Genomic DNA, 16,430 nt, shown 5'->3' on the forward strand with positions numbered 1-16,430 from the left:
GGTTTTTATACACTTCTCAGACATAGCAAATTGATTGACTCTATAAGAATATTTTTAATAGTAACTTTTTGAAGGATTTCTTAAGTAAAGGAACTATTTGTTATGATTTTTTTTATTGGAGGAAATCTATGTGATATGAAGAATTTCTTAAAAATAATATTTATATCTTCGACAAGAAATTGCTTTTTAGTAATAAAAAATAATATTTATTTGACAAATATCAACATCATAACTAAGTGAAAATAAAAAAATATAAAAGTGTAAGTTTTTTGAAATTTTGTAAAATTTATTACTATTAGAGAAAAATTGAACTAACATAAGAAACTGACGTAAGAAATTCTCATTAAAATACTTTAATAACCACTTTAAAACTTGTACACTAAACATGTTTTTTTATCAATTAATAGTAGAATACTTTAATATTTACAATAAACGTCTATTAAAATTTTTATGCTTCTTAATATTATAAAATATCAAATAATTTGAGACAATAGTCTACAAATAACAAATAAATGAGACAAAGGGAGCAATTCATAAAATCTGATACTCATGTTAACTCAGACGCAGGCCCGCCAACGTTTAGAAGCTCGTTAGCTTTAATTCAAATGAGGCACTTGAAATCCTTGATGATCATCTTCACAGTAATGAGCCAAAGAATTTTTATATTTTTTTATGCTTGAGATAAAGCACACAAAAAAAGGGATAAAAGTGTAAAACTGTAATCTGTAATGTGATAAATGATTATTTTTTTTTTGAAGGAATGTGATAAATAATATTAAGTAATAAGAAAATAAACAAAAAGAGAAATGATAGGTCTCAATAAGATATTTACCCTAGGTAATATAGTTACTCTTATTAGAATGCATCAGCGAAGATTTCATGTGAAGATTGATGCAACATATACCATAACAGCAGGAAACATGCCGAAAAGGTATATAAATACTAACAAATACAAACGGCATTTATTGAGATAGGTCAACGAGTTGCATTCATGGAGTTATGGGTACACACAACATAATATTGCAAGAAAAGGATTAGTTCTTTCAGGTAATCCAAAATCACATCCTTATCGTACTCTTTGCACGTCTGCAACTCTAACAATCATTCTGGAGTTGGCAACAACATTAAATATTTGGCCTCGTGCTGAGATGAGAAGCTATCTTTTGGCCTAGAGAACGGTCAGCCTGCATGACAATCCCGATCATGTGAGCAAACCATGCAGATTCATTTACACTCGACCCAGTAGTTTCTATAGTGACAAATTAGCATGTCTTAAATCTAAATCTTATAATCTCACCTGAGACCAGTATGATATCCAGACACTGCGGATCTCATGGGTGACCCGTGGGTCAGATAAAGCATCAACCCATCGGCGAGCAAATCTATCTTGCCTGCAAATTAGTAAAAAACCAGCAGAAAGAACCCAACATTAGACATCACCAAACACATTTCACATTGATCATATCATATTTTATAACAGGAACCTGTCAGGTGCCCAAGACCGGTATCTCTCTCCGGGCTGCTTGAAGTTGTTCTCCTTCTCAATTCCACACTGCAGTAAGAAGTAGAGTTGTTCATACCTTCTTGCACTAATTAATATAGGCAGCATTTCAACAGTTTACCAGTGTTATTTATTGTTTATCAACATCTTATCATTTGTTTTATAAAGCATTAATAATTAATCTCTTCTATCCAAAAGTAATGTTTAAAATAAACACAGCCTAATCTTGCGTTGATTGACACCTAACTTTATTAACAATAAAGAAACATTTAAGCAATGTTGTGGTTGCGGGTCCATTTATTTGCTTCCTTTCTAGTCAGATCAATTTTACAAAGTGTACTTTACATACAGAAGATTAAATTAGAAAACCATATCAAAGAAATATACATTTTGTCTAATGCTTTGAATGTTTTAGAAATTTTTATTAGAATTCTAAAATGTGTGGTTAGGTTTCTTAGCAAACAAAAACTGAAATGAACTTTGCAATCTAAACTGAAACCCATGGCAGGTGGATTCTTTCGCTAACAGATGTTCCACGTTTTCATATTAAGCAATTGATCAAAACTAACCTTTTCACGCCTTCCACTGCAGATAGCAGGAGGTATGGGGAACCTTTCTGCATGACGAACAGGATCATACCTTGAAGGGAAGTAATTGACCTATAAATTTGCAGAGCTCAGTCACAAGAAAAAAATGTGAATACTGAATAATGACAAAAGAATAGGCAGCAATATTACCCAATCAGCATGTGCATGAATAATCTAACAGCACTAAGTAGTTAACAAGGCAACCAGATTTTCAAACAGAAAACAAATAAGAAAATATAAGAAATTAAACATTAACTTACCTCCTCATCCCTGTGAATGAAATTCATGAAACCTTCATGATGATTATTGTGGTGAGCACACTTGGGAGCATTAGCAGGAAGTTGCAGATAGTTTGGTCCAAGTCTGTGCCTTTGTGAATCAGCATAAGAGAATATCCTGGTCTGAAGCATCTTATCATCTGAGTAGTATACACCAGGAACCACAATGGCAGGGCAAAATGCAAGTTGTTCATTCTCAGCAAAGAAATTATCTATGTTTTTATTCAGGACCAAGCGACCAACAGGCTGCAAGGGTATAATGTCCTCAGGCCAAGTCTTAGTAACATCAAGAGGGTCAAAGTCAAATTTGTCTTCATGCTCAGGATCTATTGTCTGAACGAACAGTTTCCACTCAGGATAGTTACCAGCAGCAATTGAATCATGAAGGTCTTGAGTGGCATGGCTGTGGTTGGCTCCTCCCACCTTAATGGCCTCTTCCTCCAATAGACACTTTATACCACTAGTGGTCTTCCAGTGAAATTTCACATACACTGCTTTCCCAGCCTTGTTGATCAGTGTGTATGTGTTAACTCCAAAACCATCCATATGCCTGTAATCTTGTGGAACACCCAAATCATCAAATAAAAAGGTGAACATGTGAAGGCTTTCTGGAAAGTGAGAGAAGAAGTCAAGGATCCTCCAATTCTCCTGGATGTGGTTCTTGGGATTGGGTTTAAGAGCATGAACCATATCTGGAAACTTCATGCCATCACGTACAAAGAAGACGGGAAGGTTGTTTCCAACAAGGTCAAAGTTACCCTGTTTCACAAAGTAAAATTAGGAATCATGTACAATACCAAACTACTACCATTACCATATCACCTTCTTTTCAAAACTTTATAGCATTTCAGAAACTCAACTAGAACCATCAGTTACAGTGAGAATTTCTTTAAAGATTAAACTATTCATTTGGTCCTATTAGTTGTCTCTATATGAAAAAATTGTTTTAGTCTCTATACATGCATAAAAGTTTAAGCTTTAGTCCCTAACAATAACAGCGGAGATTTTTTGTATGGTGGTATAAAACCACGACAAAAACTTTCTGACAATAATAAACCACTACAAAACAATGTCTAGTGACTTAAACTTACAATTTTGTCATATAGAGACTAAAAATTGAAATAGGTACAAAATGAATAGTTAAACATTCTTTAAAAGACATGAGAAATCTAAACAATTACAGTAATCATATTTATTCACTGAAAGTGGGAGATAGTTTTAAATTATGCTATATACTCATAAATCTTTACCTCTCTGGTGTAAAACTTCACGGCAAAACCTCGAGGGTCCCTCAAGGTTTCAGGGCTACCACGCTCATGAATGACAGTTGAGAAACGAACAATTACAGGCGTCTGAACTCCAGGGGCTCGAAGGAAATCTGCACATGTCAGGTGAGAAATGTCATGGGTGACCTCAAAGAAACCCTTTGCACTAGCGCCCCTGGCATGGACAACACGTTCTGGGATACGTTCCCTATCAAAATTTGCAAGCTTCTCCACAAGATGATAATCCTCCAGCAGAATTGGACCTGCCAAAAGGCGTCAAGTAATATAAATATTCTGATTAAATAATATTCATCCAAATTAAATCCTAGCTACATACAACAGAGTGACACAAACAGATAAATAAGCCACCACCCCATCAGAACCAAAAAAAAATCAGAAAAAAAAAGGGAAATGGAAGTGACCTAGGTATTCCTCCACTAATAAAAACACTCAATCTTTTTTCTACTTAATCGTAGCTAACATGCTACAACATAGTTAAATGAAAAAAAATATTAAACTAGGCACCAACATGCATAATCTCTATGGTAGGAATAAAGCAAAAAATCAATCTGTGCCACTTGATGTTGCATTCTGAATACTCAGTAAGCTCTAATTACCAATACTAATAGCTAATTACAAAAACCAGTGTCATTTACATATGGTTTTAACTCAGTTTCATCCCTAAAGTATATCTCTCTCCTAAATGGTCCTTAAAAGTAAGAAAATTATTTAAGTAGTCTGTCGAGTATTAGAAATCATAATAAGTTATAAGTAGTCCCCTAACTAATTAAAAATCTATAAAATTAGTCCTGAACGTTAGTGAAATATACCAACTGGTGGATGTTCAATATTTGAGGGATTAGTTCTATAATTTTATTACTTTTAGCACTTACTACACAATAAAACCCGTGAAATTATATTGTTTACCTCTAGTCTACTTCACTGGAATGAAATCAAGAGAAAGTTGAACAGTTTCATCAAACAAGATATCATTCAAATAATTTCAGCTAAGAATGATACCTCTAGCTCCAACGGTTAAAGAGGAGTTGTTGTTCCAAATAGGAGCACCAGAATTTGTAGTCCAGAAGGGAGAATTGAAGGCGCTGGATGGCCGGTGCTGCATCATATAAAACACTGGTGGTGGTAAGCAAACAGAGTCTAATAATCGATTCACACCACAGTAGTTGCTCAAATTCCAAAGAGTTCATCATAAGTTTTAGTTTAGATAGTATTAATCAAGAGTTGAACAAATGAAAGCTAAGAAGATATAGAGATTTTGCTAATGGTGTAATCGGAAAACATAAGGCAATAAAAGAAGAGAATAGCAATACCTTGTAGGGATCCATGGCAATGGTAGAGAGAGAAAGAAGAGGATGAGAATGGCAACGCTATATCACTTCGTGTGGTAATGGCGAGTCTTACCGCCTTATAAAGACTTTCCCTCTTTTCTCACTATTTTTTTTTTTCAAAACAAATTCCTTAATTGTCTTCTTTGTATTTTTATAAATATAATAATATCATCAGTGAATTTTCACGAGACGGACAGAAGTTATAGCCTTATTGGACACGGAAAATAAGATAAAAACAAAAATAAATTATAATATTTCTTAGTTAAAGAAAAAGTCTGTTTTAAAAAATTTAAATTAAAAAGATCATTTTTTTCAATTTAAAAATTAAAATTTTCTACCTCCTTAATTTTTCCTTTCCTGTCGAACAAACAATTTATCAAAGAGTTAGAACTTCTGTGTGTAATAACTAAAAAGTAAAAACGTGAAGGAATGAAAAATATCAAAGTCAAATCGAGCATTAAAAAAACTAAAAGATCATAAACATTTAATTCTTTGACGAGTTTCAAATTTATCATTTTAATAATTTTCAAAATAATTAAAAGCACATTCAGCTATTTTTCGTTTAAATTGATAACTTTCTAAATTTCATACTATACGTCTATACTTATCAAGAAAAAGAAACGAAAACGGCTTATTTTTATTATTATACATTTATACTTCTAATAAGAATTTACATTAAAAATTCAACTACATATTTCAATTTTATAATAATATATATAGGTTTTTCTATAAATAAATTTGTAACTTTTATATTTAATTTTTAATTTCTAATCAATTATGTTATTAATTTTTTAAAATAGATAAAAAAGAATGTAAATACATTTTAGCAACTATATAAAGATTTAAATGTATTAAATGTTTATCACATTAAAAAAAGTGTTAAGTGTTTTAAAAATATATATAAATAACTAATATTATTATTATTTTATGTATTCTAAAAAATTCAATAACTATTACTTAATTATCATAATAACTGTCATCATTTTTTAACTTTCTATTAAAAAATTTGTCTGCATATATCATGTTCATAACAGTATGAAACTATGAAATGTAGGATGATAATGATGGAAAATGGATTGTTTTAACGGGTGACAATAAATTTGAGTTTAATTATATTTTATGTCCATTTTATTTCACTTTTTTCTTTTCTTAAACTCAAATTTAGGACACTACCATTGATGAATACGCGAACTTATAGCGGATATTTTATGGAATGTAACAGCTAAGGACCACAACTATTATGATTATTATTATTAATCAATTAGTAATATTTTATGGTGGGAATGAAAAAACGATAGATAAGAGTGGAGACTCGAGAGAGTTGGATTAAGTTGAGAAAAATCGTTAAAATATTTGAGAACGTCATGCACTCATGGTTCCTTATCTTTGTTTCCGGCGTTTACTTCTATGTTTAGCCTTAGCAACAATTTCTGAGATGGTGACATGGACCATTCCTAACATGACACGCTACCTAAATTCCTTGAAACGTGTGCTCCCACCAAAATTATAGATTAAATCACTCAATTTGAAAAGAATCACTTACAATTTTAAATTATAAAAAAAACATAATATTTTTCATATCTTTATCTCATCAATTATTTTATATTTTTTTCTATTTCTCTTCATGGTATAAATTTTTCTTACAACTCCTCTCATTATACTTTATAACAAATTAGTATAATTTTTTGTGGATGAAATTCTATAGAATTATTTAGAAGCTGCATAAATCACAGATTCATGACGGTCCTTAGATGCACCCAAAGAGACAAATTTTGCTTTGGGGTCAGGGTGCATGTCATGCCAACCTTCGAGCTTTTCCTACTCTTTTTTTTATTTTAATTTTCAAAAAAAATATAGAGTTTAATTTTTAAGCATTAATAATGTAAACAAATTATATTTTTAATCATTAATTTGAAATCATGTAAGGTACAACTTTTTAGATCATTTTTTTAAATGATATCAAACTTATTGTGTATATATATTGATTATTAATTAATTAACAGCGTACAAATCTTAACAATATTACTCAAAAAGTTATTAATAAATGACTAGGTAATGACCGAGACACTTATTTAATAAATGAGATGTTCCTGGGCACATAAAGCTCAAGCACTTCAGTTTTATGTTCATAGTATATGGTAAAGTTGGACATCTTTTTTGCAATAATTGTTAGAGATTTCATCTTTGTTTCATGCATACTAAATGGATATGCATAAACGAATCACAGATGTATTTTGGGTTAATGCAAATATGATATTAGATTATGGCTATTTTGGTGACATTATTTCAATGGATATTACATATTATGCCAACGGTACAAACAGGTCATTTGCTTTGTTTTCCATTTTCAACTACTATGGGGGTGCGATAATTTTCAAAGCAATATTGTCCTATGATAAAATAATTGAATCATTTAAATGGTTGTTTGAGATATATATTCTTATAAATACACAGTCGTAAAAAACTCAAACGAAGTCATGACTAGGCAATGGTTGAGACACTTATTGAGGCAATGCCTAAGACTCGACATGATTTGTGTACTTGACACTTGTTACAAAATAAAATTAAACATCTTGGCAACTTGGTGAAAGGAAAAGGTTTTTTTTAAAAGAGAATTAAGCACTTTGGCCTAAATATTGATCTTAGAAATGTTCATGAAAATAACTAGATCAAACAAGTTCATGCAGTAAAAGAAAAATGATTGTTGTGTTAGATGAAGCAAACATTCACATTTGGGATGCGGAGTACTCAACTCAACGAAGCTTAAATTCTCATTTCAAATATTGTATGGAATCGAATGTAGATATTTTTCAATTATTTAAGCACTTTGAGTGAGTTGTTGAGGACAAGAGATGCAACTAGTTGACTTGGAGTTATTGGCAATTGCAAGGCTACTCTTAGTTAATCATAAATATATCATTACAATTTTATCAATATATATTTGATTAGTGCACGAAGGAAATGATAATTTCAGTTTACATTTTTTTCATTTGATATTGTATAGACATTTTACTTCGGTGATCTTTATCTAAGTATCTCTACTGGTTGACAGTGCAATCACTGCCTCCATACACTAATTTTGTTTAATTTCTTGGTTGTCTTTTGAGACCCTTTTACCAATAAAAAATGATTTGGTTTATTTGAATTACTACTAATTTTGTATATATAAAGTTATTTTAAAACAAGGATAATAGAGTGTTTATAAAGTTTTAGTTTATTATATTTTGTCCTTTTTTCCAAACAATGGAATGGAGCTTCATTCGATTTCACTATAATGTTAGGCCCCAATTTAGGAATTGTTTTTTAAGTTGTCTTTCCTCCTAATATAAAAATAAATAAATACTGTCAACTTATTACAAATTACTCCATATGTAATTTTAAAAGTAAATAATGCAAAAAAATAACGATCTTAACATACTGATAATTGATGATCAAATAATAATATAAAATATTTACTCTGTATGCCCATCATCAACAAGAAATTATAAGTAAAAAGAAACATGTAAAATACCAGGGAGAGCTATAGCCCTGGGATATAACCCCATGACTTTTCAGGTAGTGCTGCAAGAAATTATAAGTAAAAAGAAACATGTAAAATACCAGACACTACCAACAGATAACAGAGCCCTCGTTTTCTTGAGAAATAAATGTCCAATGTGTAAAAGAAAATGAAATTCAATATTCAATTTGAACTCACAAGGTGGTTTTGGACGCTCAGTACAAGACTTCCATCCTTGGAAAGCCAGGGAGACCAGAGATTAGTTTGGAGTTCAACTGACTGAAAGAATAAATAAACAATTGGTAATCTTAAAACAACTAGAGACACAAAAAGCATGCCAACTCAACCTAATTTTTTTAACATTTAAATAAAATTATCATTATAATCATGAATTGATTAACATGCATTCTTCACTCACTGTTTGGCGTTGCAAGGCACCCTCTAGCAAATCCACGTGCATAGGCCCCGAAGCATTCCACTCCTGCAATGGTAATTCATTGATTTCAAAGTAAAATCAATCTTCTTTTTTTAATTTCTCACAGAGAAGTCACATTTAATTTGACAAATTCTATATATGTACCTTCCCCAAGTGTGAGCCTAATAATTTGTAATGGGAATTCGTTGCAGACTCAAGATCACTTGCTGAAGGGTTTGGGCCATGAGAATGTGATCCTAAGTATACAATATAAGACTGCAACAAAGAAAAGACAAAACTTAAAAAACCACTGAAATTTATAAGCATAACTGGCACAAGCAAAAAATACCAAAGAAGCAACAATGAAATAAGGTGTAAAACAGAGAAACCCATTATATGTTCCTCAGTTCCTCTATGTGATGTGTCAACTTGAAGCTATGCTTTCACCTGCATATAGTTTCACTTGTTCTTGAAGTGATAAGTCAACAATGTGATAGAATTGGACTTCATTATGAAAGCAACATCGAACACAATCAATCAATCATGTAGGGAAACAAACTTTCAAAATCACTCTTCATGATGACTAAATCTTCAAAGTAAATAATTAGAAAATAATAAATTTAATTTTCAGATATTAAAGTAATAACCTTATCATGGGAGTACGCATGTATGATGCAAATTATTGTTGTAAATATAGCTCAAACAGTTTTGGGAAATAGATTGCTCACTTGGTATTTGTAACGGGCACATTTGTAAGCCCAAACAATTAATAAACTTGTTCTAAGCCCAAATAAATTAAAATCATAATTAAGTAGGGACCAAACAGAAAGAAAAGAAAAGCTATATATCTTGCTAATTTAAAAGTAAGTTTAATCATCAACAATTTCCTCACTGTCTGCAGAAGCGAAAATAAGCTGGGGTTCTTTCGTTCCAACTCCACACGTTCCATCAATTGCATTGTTCCTCCCCAACGGCTTCAATGCCAAATGAGCCACCTTCTGCTCTGATATCATCATCGCCCAAAACATCGGACCCTGCATATATAGTGAATAAGGGATTGAGAGAATGCAGAGAACCTGCGTAGAGTTTGGAAGGAGCAGAAGGCATGGTATAGTGTATGTTGTGTCTTCTGCTTTCACTTCCAACTCATTTTGTGGTAGAACAACGATGCAATAACACTTCTCAAGCTTTGAGGCCCAAGTTATTTTCCTGAAAAGTAAAAAAAAAAAACACTAAAACTAAGGAACAATTTCTTAATTACCAACTTTTTATTAGTTCATGCATTTTGTCGAACAACTAGTTAGCGAGAGCAAAACAAGCCGCATAGCACAAACAAATTGTATTTCAAAGCCAGTAACAACTCAAGGCTAAAACAAGAAGGATACTTCAGGGAAACATCAGAAGAATACCCAATAGAAGACGTGTTCTTTATACAATAATTACAGAGAAAATCAAGATGGATTACCAATTGAAGTTTGCCTTTGTTAACAATTCAGTGCCCAACGGCTTGCGAACCACCATGGCAGAGAAGAGTTGTCCGTCGTCACACAACGGTTGCCCTCGCACCAGACCAAGGAGACGCCGACCTGCAGCTTGGCCATGTCTCTCCTCGGAGAGACCAATGCCGTAGACCAACGCCTGCGTCGCCCGGATCTTCCAGCTGACCCAAGAGATCGACCACAAGTTCGACGGCAAGACCATCCGGTGGCTCTTGGAGCACGCCGAGTCGGCTATCATCAAGGCCACTGGCACGTTCAAAATATCAACCAGCTCATCCAACGAGAAAGAAGCCGCCTCTAACAAGAAGTGGAAACGCCCCTCAAACAAGAAGTGGAAACGCCCCTCAAGAGTTCGAGAGATCGCGGTTTAGCTGCTGCGCGTGGATGACGACTCATATTTAGGGCTAGCTACTGCGCTTTTAATTTAATTAAATTCAATTGAGATAACGACGTTTTTTTAAAAAAACCCGTCGTTATTTTCTCTGACCAACACACATTCTAAGGCGGTTATTGATAACCGTCTTAGAATGTACATAATAAAACAAGATAATTATAAAGATACCATTAACTCGTTTTCTAAGGCGGTTCCAAAGGAACCGTCGTAAAATTGCTGTCGTAAAAACATCTTTTTCTAGTAGTGGTCAAAATATTATAATTAAATTATATATTTTATATAATCACATGCTTTTTTTATTAAAATTTATATACTAAATTTTATTTTAAAGTTTGTTTAAAATATAAAAAACCAAAATGAATTGTTTTTCTTCATATTCATTTTTAATAAAAAAAAATATAAAATTAGAAGCATTCAAAAAAATATATATATATATATGATAAGATTCTTAATTTTTATAGTGATTATTACATTAAAAGTTACACTAAAAATAATTTATAATTAGTTGACACACATGTATTTTCAATACATTTATATTTATTCCAATAGAATATATTATTCTTTAATGTAAAAACTTACCAACTAAAATTAAAGATTAAAATAGTTAGACTTTATTTATCTTTTTGATTAAATTTTAAATTAATTGAAAAAAAATTATTAATAAACAAGAAGATTAAGACAAAAAAATTATAAAATAAAATTTGTTAAGAGTCAAATAAATGCTATTGTTCACTCCCTTGCAAGGTAACGATATCTCATACAGTCATGCTACACTATGTAATTTTTTTAGTAATGCCTTGAAAAAGTTCTGAATTTATTAGAAAATTCAAATTCAAACATTTGAATAATGTATAAAATCAAATGAGTCTTATCGTATGAATTATCGATTTTAATATTGAAATTTTTGGATATATATAAAAAAATCAATATATTTCTTCTTAGATATTTCAGTTACTTATTGAATAATGAAATGCCATGATTCAGTTTCTGTCAAAGGAAAAAAAATGCCAAATTTTGAAACACACAAATTAAAAAGTTTCTAACCATTTTGGTCGTTGACTCGCTGTCGTGAACTTGTGCGAATCTAGAGAGTATCGGTTGCGTTTTCATCTGAACGGTGATATGGTAAAGGACAAAATGGGAATGCAGTATGAATGGATGAGATAAAGCCATGCACATTGTTAACTCACCATGAGTGATACTTCATGTCATTCCCCTCACCGTATACAGAAACAATCTGTGGATGATATGTATGAAGAAGAAGAGAAGGAGTTGTCTACTAACAAATTCACATAAAGAGATACAAAAGGTCAAGTTTGAAGAATAGGAGGAGCTCTCTTGACTTGGGTTCAAAACTTCCTTTACAAAATTTATAGCTAAATCATTTTTTAAATATTATCAACGTAGAAAATTAACAGATTATTAATATTCATCAAGAAAAATAAAAACAAAGACATTTGTTTGATTATAATTAATTAATGAAAAATAATATTGTATTAACATTTTATTAACTTGATGTATAAACCAAACAAAGAAAAACACTCCATAGTATGTGTAATCATGAGCATGATAATGGATTTTATTTAAATCATTTTTGTCCTTTGACTTGTTAGGTATTGACAATTAGGTCTCAAATGAAAAATGAAAATTTTATCATCAAATTTATAAAAAAATGCAACAAATTAGTCCTAGAACTGGTCTATTCCGTTAATGCAATGGTTGTACTTATGTGGTACTTTTGATGATGACACAGTTAATGATTGTCATATCAAAAAGTTAACTTTTTTATTTGTTCTTTAAACTTAACAACTTGTTATCATTTAGTCTATGAATTTGATCATTTAGTGACATTTTATTCTTTAACCTTAACATGTGTTATCATTTTAGTTCCAAAAAACACTTTTAAAATTTCAATTAAGTCTATTGTTACATAAAATTATTATGATAGACATTACCATACTTTTTTCACTTCTATTGTGATGGACGTTTTACATATTTTAGTCTATCATAATATTGATCACTAAGTGACAATTTAGTCTTAGGATTGGTCTTTTCCGTTAAAATGTCTTCTTCACTTAAAATGCAACAATATTATTATGATAGACATTATTATATTTTTTCACTTCTACTCGAATTAAATTATTGTCTTATATGTTTATTAATGTGTAAAATGTTAGATTAATTAATTAATATATTTTATGAAATAATATTAATAACAAAAATACAATTAATAAAACTCAACGCATTATAACAACTGAGTATAAAAGAGCATTTAAAACAAAATTCTTAGAATATTTTCTTACGTACCCTTTTATAGTTTTAATATTGTTGTTCAATAACTCAACATTAAAGGACATAATTTATTATAAATTAAAATATACAACTTATAAAATTGAGCATAAAATATATTTCACACATTATAGTCTTAATGGAGAAAGTAGTTATAGTCTATCACTATACAATATATATTATCTACAAAATTGAATACAAAATACAGTTCACTTATTATATTAGTCAAGGTGAACAAAAATCTAATTTTATCTTAAATTTTGGTCGAATAAAATTATTCATTTTGTATCTTTTATTTTTAATTACCTTTTTAGTTAAATAAACATACAAACTTTTAAAAATAAATTAGTTGTTAGTATCTATATATTTACACATTACATATTTTTAATTTGATTCTTATGATATGTTTATTTATTTTTAATTCATTTGTATTATTGTTTGCCACTGTTTATAATGTTATTTGTTAAAAATTGAACTTAATTAAAATATAATAAATAAACTAATAGTGATTTCAAATATAAAATATAATATTTCTAATTACAATATTAGACAATTATTTTCATTCAATTTTCATTACCATAAATAATTATTATCACTATACAAATGTCATTTATTAAAAATTCATAAGTATTTTTAAGAATCCTAAATGGTATGTAATTATGTTCATCAACCAAAACTTACTAAGGGGTTAAATTTAAAGACCAAATAAAAAGGTCAATTTTTTTACACTTATTCGCCGTAAATACATCATCATCAAAAATGTCATATAGATACTTCATCATCAAAAATGTCATGTAAATACAACAATTTGAGTCAATCAAAAAAATTAATGGTATAATTAATTTGTCTTGTCGCATTTTTTACAATTTTAAGAACAAAATTTTAACTTTTCATATTTTTTAATAACCTAACATGTTTACAAATTCAAAAATGAAAATTAATATTTACCCAAACATTTGAGATATAAATTATTCAAAATTTATTATTGACAAAAATGAGTGAATGTAGAATTCAGATTTAATAGTGATTTAAATTATTTATAAAACCGTGACACGACAGAACATAGTAATATATATACGAATGGCCTATCAACCCTCTCATGTTTTTATCTATATTATTTCATTTTTTTCTAATTCTACCTTTATCTAAGTTTTTTTTTCTTTTAGATGAATGTCAAAATCAGTTAAGTTTATTTATTTTGTATTTTTGTAAAATTAGTTACAATTTAATATATTTATTCACACCTCATATTTTTATTTTTTTAAACTGTATCCTCATTTAAGTTCATAATTAAAAAATAAAAACATTTATGATATCTTTATTTACATATCATGCGAGATATTTAAAAAATGGAAAAAATAAAATAAGAAAATTATATTTATTTTATTTACCCTATAAAAAAAATCTATCATTATGATGCTATAAATTAAATGAAGAATAAGTTTTCAAGGCATGTCCAATTTACACTATACTTAATGATTATATTACAAAAATAATATGAAAATATTTATTTTATTAATAAGAATATTAAATTTAAAATTAGTAATAAGACGAGAAAAATAAAAATACGTAACACCAACTTTTTATTTAAACAAATTAACAACAAAAAATAAGAGACAATTTTTTTTTTGTTTGAAAGTGAAAAAAATATATTTAAATAAGAAGACAATCAATTTTCTCCATATTTATACTATATACATATATGAGAAATGATAATTAGATGTATGTGTTTTTTTATTATTTAAAAGATCTTTCAATATAATTAGATGTATTGTATGCTATTTTGATAGGCCCATTTTGGCCACAGCTTGTGCTTGAAATTGAATTTTAACAAAATTTATTTGCTTGTAAAAAAAAAATCTCTCAATAAAAGTGCCCAATAGCACTTACAAAAGCTCAAAATTAAGTATTAATTGATAGTTAACCTACAAGTAAGATTGTTAAAAAGGGCTTGGCTTTTGCTATTTTACACCTCGTAATTTACCAAATATACCTTTTCTCTTTTTTATATATATTTTAATTACCAAAATATCTTTTTTTGTATAAAAATAAAAAAAAAACTATATTTTTCGATCCACTTTCATTATTTTTTAAGCCTTATTTTTGAATCCCATCTTTATTCTACTTTGAATCCTAATTTTACACCTCAATATTTATTATTGTTTAAACATTAATTTTCTACTTCATCTCATGATTCCTTAAATTTTTTTACATGTATTTTGTCCTCTCTCTTCTATTCTCTACCAAAATAATAGAATTTTATCATAATTTTATTCCCATTGAAAACAATGTTTCCAATCAAACTCGATATTGTGTGTTTTCCATTAATGTGATACTGTGCATATTCCATCAATTCTACGCTCAATATTGTGAGTTGAAAGATACTATGCATTGTGTTTTCATCAATAAGTAATTACAACAATTACTTCATACAAAGAAATTAACTTGAAATGAGTGGTGGGCAAGTTATAATAAATTATTCATCAATTTAAATAAAAAAAATCATTAATTGTACACAAAATATTCTTATTAATTTTCTTTTAAAATTCGTGATTGACTACATAAATACAAATTTGTTTATTTTGATTAAGAACCAAAATTGAAAATATAATATGATTAAAATCCTTTATTATTTTCCTTTCGCGTTATTAGTTAAATGTGCATAAATGATAATTGAAAATATATTTATTACTTTTCTTTATTTTAAAAGAAAATTTCTCCCAATTGTTTGTGTAAGTGATCCACAAAATGCTTCTAACTATAACATAGTATTTATATTTATATTTATGAAAAAAATTATTTGTTGATTTAAATTAATCCTTTATCATTTTCCTTTTATATATATAAGGCTGATCAAGTTTTTAATTTCTAAACTTTTTTGAAATTCAATTTTTAGTCTTTAAACAAAAATTTGACCACAAATTTGAATGGTCAAAGTCCTTCAACTTTTTTCATTAAGGTTTTTAATCTTTAAATTTTTTTAAATTTTACTTTTTAGTCTTGAAATCTCATTAAATAAATAAAAATAATGAATTTAAAGTTTAAATTTTATTTAAAGACTAAAAATTAAAATTTCTAAAAATCTAGTGATCTTGATCGATCAAATAAAAAATTAAGGACTAAAAATGGTAATGAAAAAGAAGTTAAAGAACTTTTACTTGTTAAACTTTTATTTAAGGATTAAAAATTAAATTTTGAAAAATTTTAGATAATAAAAACTTAGTTAATCCCATATATAAAGATAGAGATATAGATATATTTTCAAATTTTTCTTGATGATAAATATATCTATATAAATTTTGTATAAGGAAAAAAGATATTTCATAAAACTTCTTGCCATTTTGAAATAATAGT

At 28.8% G+C, this 16,430-nt stretch overlaps 2 protein-coding genes across 4 annotated transcripts; both read right to left on the reverse strand.

The window, feature by feature from the left end:
• Nucleotides 1-936: 936 nt before the first annotated feature.
• Nucleotides 937-5,083, reverse strand: LOC114408510 (catalase-4). The gene is made up of 8 exons (XM_028371583.1): nucleotides 4,963-5,083; nucleotides 4,652-4,748; nucleotides 3,617-3,894; nucleotides 2,349-3,125; nucleotides 2,071-2,160; nucleotides 1,485-1,552; nucleotides 1,298-1,391; nucleotides 937-1,184 (listed from the first exon to the last, which is right to left on the reverse strand). Exons 1-8 carry the CDS (start codon nucleotides 4,975-4,977, stop codon nucleotides 1,125-1,127), a joined length of 1,479 nt encoding a protein of 492 aa, XP_028227384.1. The 5' UTR covers nucleotides 4,978-5,083; the 3' UTR covers nucleotides 937-1,124.
• LOC114408511 lies at nucleotides 4,969-10,796 on the reverse strand. 3 transcript variants are annotated; one of them, XM_028371586.1, is made up of 7 exons: nucleotides 10,360-10,792; nucleotides 9,782-10,103; nucleotides 9,060-9,170; nucleotides 8,898-8,960; nucleotides 8,678-8,758; nucleotides 5,319-5,337; nucleotides 4,969-5,083 (listed from the first exon to the last, which is right to left on the reverse strand). In XM_028371586.1, the coding sequence occupies exons 1-6, from the start codon at nucleotides 10,629-10,631 to the stop codon at nucleotides 5,323-5,325; spliced, it is 864 nt and encodes a 287-aa protein (XP_028227387.1). In that variant the 5' UTR covers nucleotides 10,632-10,792; the 3' UTR covers nucleotides 4,969-5,083; nucleotides 5,319-5,322. The 3 variants fall into 3 exon arrangements, 2 of the variants coding, with proteins under 2 accessions (XP_028227387.1, XP_028227385.1); XM_028371584.1 differs by lacking the exons at nucleotides 4,969-5,083; nucleotides 5,319-5,337 and adding an exon at nucleotides 8,372-8,541 and having other exon boundaries at nucleotides 10,360-10,793; XR_003665899.1 differs by lacking the exons at nucleotides 4,969-5,083; nucleotides 5,319-5,337 and having other exon boundaries at nucleotides 8,372-8,758; nucleotides 9,060-9,928; nucleotides 10,360-10,796.
• Between the last annotated feature and the right edge of the window lie 5,634 nt (nucleotides 10,797-16,430).

This window comes from Glycine soja, chromosome 4 (assembly GCF_004193775.1).
Source record: "Glycine soja cultivar W05 chromosome 4, ASM419377v2, whole genome shotgun sequence".
Lineage (NCBI taxonomy): Eukaryota > Viridiplantae > Streptophyta > Magnoliopsida > Fabales > Fabaceae > Glycine > Glycine soja.

Excerpts from the sequence above, each read along its gene's own strand:
- LOC114408510 (XM_028371583.1), bottom strand. Across the intron at positions 3,126-3,616 it reads TGAAGTTTTACACCAGAGAG|GGTAACTTTGACCTTGTTGG; the intron begins GTAAAGATTTAT and ends TTTGTGAAACAG. Across the intron at positions 1,392-1,484 it reads CGGTCTTGGGCACCTGACAG|GCAAGATAGATTTGCTCGCC; the intron begins GTTCCTGTTATA and ends ACTAATTTGCAG.
- LOC114408511 (XM_028371584.1), bottom strand. The coding sequence starts at position 10,631 with ATGATAGCCGACTCGGCGTGCTCCAAGAGCCACCGGATGGTCTTGCCG. Across the intron at positions 8,961-9,059 it reads TAGGCTCACACTTGGGGAAG|GAGTGGAATGCTTCGGGGCC; the intron begins GTACATATATAG and ends TTACCATTGCAG. Across the intron at positions 8,542-8,677 it reads TGAGCGTCCAAAACCACCTT|CACTACCTGAAAAGTCATGG; the intron begins GTGAGTTCAAAT and ends AATTTCTTGCAG.